Source organism: Galeopterus variegatus, unplaced genomic scaffold, assembly GCF_000696425.1.
Source record: "Galeopterus variegatus unplaced genomic scaffold, G_variegatus-3.0.2 Scaffold1855, whole genome shotgun sequence".
NCBI lineage: Eukaryota > Metazoa > Chordata > Mammalia > Dermoptera > Cynocephalidae > Galeopterus > Galeopterus variegatus.
The window spans coordinates 32,820-39,432 of NW_007727966.1; the positions used below are offsets into that span (position 1 = coordinate 32,820).

At 45.5% G+C, this 6,613-nt stretch overlaps 1 protein-coding gene across 1 annotated transcript in view; it reads left to right on the forward strand.

Moving 5' to 3' along the window:
• The window catches only part of CACNA1A (calcium channel, voltage-dependent, P/Q type, alpha 1A subunit), a 125,554-nt gene that overhangs the window by 25,609 nt on the left and 93,332 nt on the right, over positions 1-6,613 (forward strand). The window contains exons 3-6 of the mRNA XM_008579320.1: positions 1,154-1,257; positions 2,170-2,285; positions 3,874-3,930; positions 5,450-5,539. Coding sequence (XP_008577542.1) covers positions 1,154-1,257; positions 2,170-2,285; positions 3,874-3,930; positions 5,450-5,539 — 367 coding nt within the window. The remainder of the gene's footprint in view (positions 1-1,153; positions 1,258-2,169; positions 2,286-3,873; positions 3,931-5,449; positions 5,540-6,613) is intronic.

Genomic DNA, 6,613 nt, shown 5'->3' on the forward strand with positions numbered 1-6,613 from the left:
CTTCACTGACACCTGGTATTGTCAGTCTTTCTTATTTTGGCCTTTCTTCTGGGCAGCAGCAATGTTATATGTGCTTTTAAAGGTGGGCTTTTAAAGCCACACTTGGGTACCCTGTGTTCTGCAGGTGCCATAGGGTGATGAACCACCGGAAGATTTTTCCTGTCCTGATGGCTGGATCCAAGGCTTCTCCAGCACAGAGGTTAAGTCCATGGACTCTGAGGCCTGGTCACCTGGTTCAAATCCCATGTTCACCACTCTCTAGCTGTGTGACCTTGGGCTGGTGATTTTGTCTTTCTGAGCCTCAGCTTCCTCAGTTGTAAAATGAGCATAATGATAACATAGGGGAATCATTAATATTAAGTGATAACATAGGTAATATGCTTAGAATAGTACTGTAAATACTCTATAAGTGTTCTATCTCTCTATCTCTGTCTCTGTTCTTGATTTTCTTCCCCTCTTCTTACTTCCTTCTTGCTATAGTGTTCTGTTCTCTGTTTCAGAAAAGAATGTTCCATTTGTGGACTTTCTCCCCCTTGAAAATTGAGCTGAGCACTTCTTGGAATTTTTTATGGTTGACATTGAGGCTGCAGGGAATGGAGGAGGGAGACACTTGAGGAAAAGGCTCATGGCCCTGCCATCTGGCTTGGTGACTTTGCCAGGCCACCAGACCCTGCAATCATGCACCTTCTCCAAGAGGAGACTGTGACTGTATTGAAAGAAGGGAGGGAATGAGGGATTCATTTCTCTACTTCAATGTGGTTGCTGTTTCCTTCTCCTCCTGGACTCTGGTCTGAGAAGTCCTTTTGTGTTTCATGCTGATTTCCAGGTCCTGTGAGTGATTCATTTCTCTACTTCAATGTGGTTGCTGTTTCCTTCACCTCCTGGACTCTGGTCTGAGAAGTCCTTTTGTGTTTCATGCTGATTTCCAGGTCCTGTGAGGACCACATGATTAGGAGGGAGCTTTGCCCTTCTGATGGTACCACTGGGGTTTCCTGCATTTTCCTCTCTGAGCTGCCAGAGCTCCAGGACTCCACAGGCCAAGAATACTGGGAGACAGGGCCCAAGAAGAACCAGAGCTCCCCTTTCCCCCACATGTCAGGTCCTACCTGAGTTCCACTCAACTCTCACCTGTTTTTCCTCCTACAATCTGCAGAGCAATGATGCCTCAGGGAACACTTGGAACTGGTTGTATTTCATTCCCCTCATCATCATCGGCTCCTTTTTTATGCTGAACCTCGTGCTGGGTGTGCTATCAGGGTAAGTTTTGACATTCCTCCCCATATCACTCCTCCTTGCAAACTTCTTCCCGGGAAGAGGCTATCAAAGCTTTGTTTTCATTCACTCTACAGAGAACAGGGTTCTTCCCTTGTTTCTGGTTAACAGACTACCATTAGCAAGCCATGTGCAGGTGCATAGGTTGCGCACTGCTATGGGCACCCAATGAGGGAACTCACAGGGGCTTTGCTTTCTGTAGTTTACATTAAAAAATATATATTTTGGGTTTCCCATGCTCCGTTTTCCAAATATAAAATCATAGCAAACAATCAAGCATGCATTTTCTTGACACACATTGTCCTCTATTTCCAAGATTTTTTGCAGGGGGGGATTAATCATAAATAGGTTTCATTTTTCTCACCACAAAAAGTCTGCGGACTGGTACAGTGGCTCCAAAGTGCCATCAGCAACCCCAGATCCTTCCAGCTTTCCACTCTGACATCCTTACCAGAGGCTTCCAGTCTCACAAGTACCTCATGGTCTCAAGATGGCTGCCTCATGCTTTCAAGATGGCCACTCCATGTTCCAAACAGGAAGAGGAAGAAGGAAAACAGGAAGCAGTTATATCAGGGAAGCAGAGCTGCTCCAGAAATCTTCAGTTTATGTCATATTGGTCTAACTTAAAAAAAGGCTGAAAATACTTTTTAGCCAGGAAAGCAGCCAGTGGTGGTTGGCATGGCATGGTTTTATGCTTTGGCTTTTGTCTCTAGCTAGGTGCAACTATTGGAAAGTATGGGGAGCTGGCAGAGAATCCATCCCTATAATATTCTGATCTCTTCCCAAAAAACTTACTCCTCCTGTTGAAAACCATTGCCCTCCAGTGGACCCCTAAATACACACACACTCCCTAAAATTTCCAAAACAGCCAGACCCTGGCTTTTTGTGCTTCTACAGGGAGTTTGCCAAAGAAAGGGAGCGGGTGGAAAACCGGCGTGCTTTTCTGAAGCTGAGGCGGCAACAACAGATTGAACGCGAGCTCAATGGGTACATGGAATGGATCTCAAAAGCAGGTGAGGCCCTTGCATCCTGGGGCCAAGGGATGGAGATCCCAAGCTATGGAGCACACAGAGAATCATGCATACAATTTGGAGAGGGGAGAGTCATGATAGGAGGAGAAAGAGAATCTAAGTTGGTAGTCGCAAATTTTATCAGCAAGAATCCAGAGATAATATTAAAGCTTCTGAGATGAAGCCAGGGGATGACATCACATAATTGTTGAGTTCTAAAATCAGATGTTGGTTCACATCCAGGCTCTGCCACCTCCTAGTGATGTACTTCACCTCCCTGTGCCTCAGTTTCCTCAGCTGTTAAATGGAGATAATGATACCTTGTAGGGTTGTTTGAGCATTCAGTAAAATAATCCAAACTAAGTCACTTAGAAAGAGAGTGCCTAACACACAATAGTCACATACAGTCATCCCTCAGTATCCTGGGGGATTGATTCCAGGACCCCCTGCTGATACCAAAATCCCTGGATGCTCAAGTCCCTCATATAAAATGGTGTGGTATTTGCACATAACCTATGCACATCCTCCTGTACCCTTTAAATCATCTCTAGATTACTTGTAATACGTAATGCCATGTATGTGCTATGTAAATACTTGTTACACTGTATTTTTTATTGTATTTTTTTGTTGCTGCATTTTTTATTGGGGTTTTTTTTTCTAAATATTTTTGACTGGCAGTTGGTTGAATCCACAGATGTGGAACCTGTGGATACGGAGGGCGGACTGTATTTGTTCAACTATGCAACGAACACTTATGGGGTACCTGCTGCATGTCAGGCACTGTTCTAGGCACTGAGGATATGGTAGTGGACACAGCAGACCAAATCTCTGTCCTCAGGGCTCTAACATTCTAGTGACAGAAACAAAACAAGGAAATACATGTGATGTTGAGTGCTGCCAAATGTAGAGAAGGAAAAACAGGGTAGGAAGGTTTTGTGAATGGTTGGAGGCAGGGTGGTCAGGGAAGGCCTCTCTGAGGAAGTGACATCTGAGCAGAGACCTGAAGGACGTGAAGAAGGAAGCTGCGGGTATATGAAGGGAGGGGCGTTCCAGGCAGAGGAATAGCAGCTGCATTGGAGGCAGGGTGGTCAGGGAAGGCCTCTCTGAGGAAGTGACATCTGAGCAGAGACCTGAAGGACATGAAGAAGGAAGCTGCGGGTATATGAAGGGAGGGGCGTTCCAGGCAGAGGAATAGCAGCTGCAAAGGCCCTGAGGCAGGAGCATAGCTGAGACCTAGCAAGGAAGCCAGTGTGGCTGAAGCAGAGTCAGCAAAGGGGAGAGGAGGAGGACAGGAGGATAGGGAGGTCACCGAGGCCAGATCAAGCAGGGACTTACAGGCTGTGATGGGGATGCTGGTTTTTCTTTTGAGTGAGGTGGGGATAATGTTGGCTATGACCGTGGTGGCTGAGGTGGGGCTGGAAGTCAGAAACAATTGAGCAGCACATTTTTTTTTGACTGGTTGAGCGATCACTGTCGGCCAGGAGAAGATGAGGGTGGCCGGGCAGACCCTTCTCCTTCCTAATCTAAGGGAGCTAGTCCCCAAGAGAGTCCTCCAGACTCAGGAGCTTAACTCTGTTCTCTTCCTCCTCAGAAGAGGTGATCCTCGCTGAGGATGAAACCGACGGGGAGCAGAGGCATCCTTTTGATGGTAACTGTTTGAACCCAGCTCGGTGGTGGGTCCCAGGGGAGATGGGAGTCGCTGGGGCTGGGGAAACAGGTGACTCAGTTCTAAGGTGCCTCCAGGGGATAGAGCTCAGATTGTGCCAGGAACAAACATGAGACCTGGTCAGGCTCAGGGAGATCTGGGGAGTAGTGAGAATCTGCTTCCTGGAGGAATTTCAGGACTTCGTGCAGGGTTTTTGTTTTCTGGCCTCCCCTTTTCTGCTGTAACCATGTGCCCAGTTTCTTCTGGTTTGTGCCTTAGTTTTTCTCATCTGTAAAATGGGTATCATATAAAGGCCAACCTTATGGGATTTTTTTACTGAGGATTACATTAATTACAGCAAATAGAATACCCAGGACAGTGTCTGGCACAGAGTCATTATTATTTCTGTTTGCAAAATAAATAAGTAATAATAATCTTACCATGAAATCCAGCTTACCATTAAGAACTGCTGTCTCACATGTTAGAAATCTGGCTAGACAGAGTCATGATTTTTTATTGAAAATACCATGAGCAAGAAGGAAATAAAAGTACTAGGGCTGTGTTCCAATAGGTTACAAAGTGGATTTTACAAACCACTTTATTGGGGAGTGTAAATCACTTTCTGTGGAGTGTACACTTTAACTCATTATCCTCTGGAAACCTAAATATGGTACAAGAGAGTATTAAAATGTGGCCATAAACCCAACCTGCCCAGTAGCTATAATGGGAGTCAGGGGGCAGACTGTAAGAGTCACTGCATATCCAGTTTAGGGCTCCCTGAAATTTCTTAGGATTTAGAGATAGGTTAGAGGGATGTGTTTGCAAAATAATAATAATAACAATAACAAATATAATAATACTCCATGAAAAATACAGCTTGTTGCTCAAGATTATCTTCTCATGTGGTTGAAAGCTGGTTAGACAGAGTGATAACTTTCGATTGAAAATGCCAGACATTCAAAGGAAATAAAGGAACTGGGACTCTGTCCCAGAAAGTTATAAAATGAATTTTACTATTTTGGGAAGGGGAAGAGATTACCCATGGGGGATGTCTAAACCTCTTTATTGGTAGTGTATACCTGAATTCATTGTCCCCTGGAGAGCCCTTGAGGGAGTTTAGCCTCAATATTTGGGGAGAATTCCATAGTCCCAGCCTGCCTAGCAAGTATGTTACAGGTCAAGGGGTGGACTGTTTTCGTAAGTGTCATCCCTGTGTATCTAGCCCCAGGGCTCCTGGGAAGGGAGGTTTCTTAGAATTTTGAGATGGACTGGGGGGAAAATAGTGGCCTAGAGCCCAGACTTGAAGTTGGATTGAGTAGGACTTGATTCTTGTCTTTTTCCCTCAGGCAAAGTGATATTACCTCCCTGAACCTTGGTTTACACATCTGTAAAATGGACGTACTACTAGTTCCCACCAAACCAATTGTCACAGGGGTTAAATCCAAGCATGTACTCTGTCCATATTGTCCTTGTTGCAAAAAGGGTAACGTCTTTTTCTCTTGCCATGTTTCCATTGTTGGAGCTCTGCGGAGAGCCACCATAAAGAAAAGCAAGACAGACTTGCTGAACCCCGAGGAGGCTGAGGATCAGCTGGCCGATATTGCCTCTGTGGGTGAGTCTCTCCCCGTGCAGCCCAGCAGTTATTCATCACCAATCACCTGAGAGCAGGAGCTGAGGGCTTGGGGACCAGGCTGCCTGGATTTGGATCTCAATGCTGCCTCTTAGCATCTGTGTCTCGTGGCATAGATTACATGGTTATGGGGATGACAACAGTGCCTGTCTTATATTGTTGTGGGAATTCAACTAAATGCTTTTAGAACCAGCTCCCAATAATGTTGACTAATAATTATTATTCATTCAGGATGTATTTGTTGGGGGGTCTGCTCTTATCAGATGCCCAATTGTGAACAAGATGGAGACAGAATCCTTGTCCTTGGGGAGCTCACATTCCAGGGCAGGAAATAGATATTAAACAGAGAATTAGGCAAATAAAGATGGAGACAGAATCATTGCCCTTGGGGAGCTCACATTCCAGGGCAGGAAATAGATATTAAACAGAGAATTAGGCAAATAAACCTGTAATGGTAATGGCACTGCAGAAGAGACGCCCTGGGTGTGGCCCACTATGGAAGGGTGGGGCATGACCAGCGAAGGCTTCTCAGAGGAGGTGACAGTTAAGCTAAGAACTGAAAACTGGGTAGGAGCTCACCATGGTGGTGACAGCAGAGATAACTGTGTGGAAGGTGGCACTCAGACCTTTGCTGTTGGTTACCACAAGGGCCAGAGTTTGAGGAGGGAAGAGGTATTTATTCTTTTCTTTCTCACCCTTCTGTACTGTTGATCTGTTGACTGAGACTGTGGTGCTTTTGACCTTCTGCAGTGAGAACATATTGCTGTTTTTTTGGAAATGGGGTTTTAAAAATTCCAATCATAAAAGAGTGGGCAGAACATCCAGGCAGAGGAAATAAGACTGGAATAAGGCTGGGGGAAGAAGAAATTTAGGCTGTTTGCAGCCTAGAGGAAGAAAGAATGGAAGAGAGAAGGATAGGGGGAGGTAGGGAGGGAGAGAGGGAAGGAAGGACAGAAGAGAAGCAGAGGAAAAAAGAAGGAAGGGAGAGATGAGGTGGGGGGAGGAAAAGGGAAGGAAGGAGGGAAGCCCTCTGAGGAGCTGATAGTTTAGCAGGTA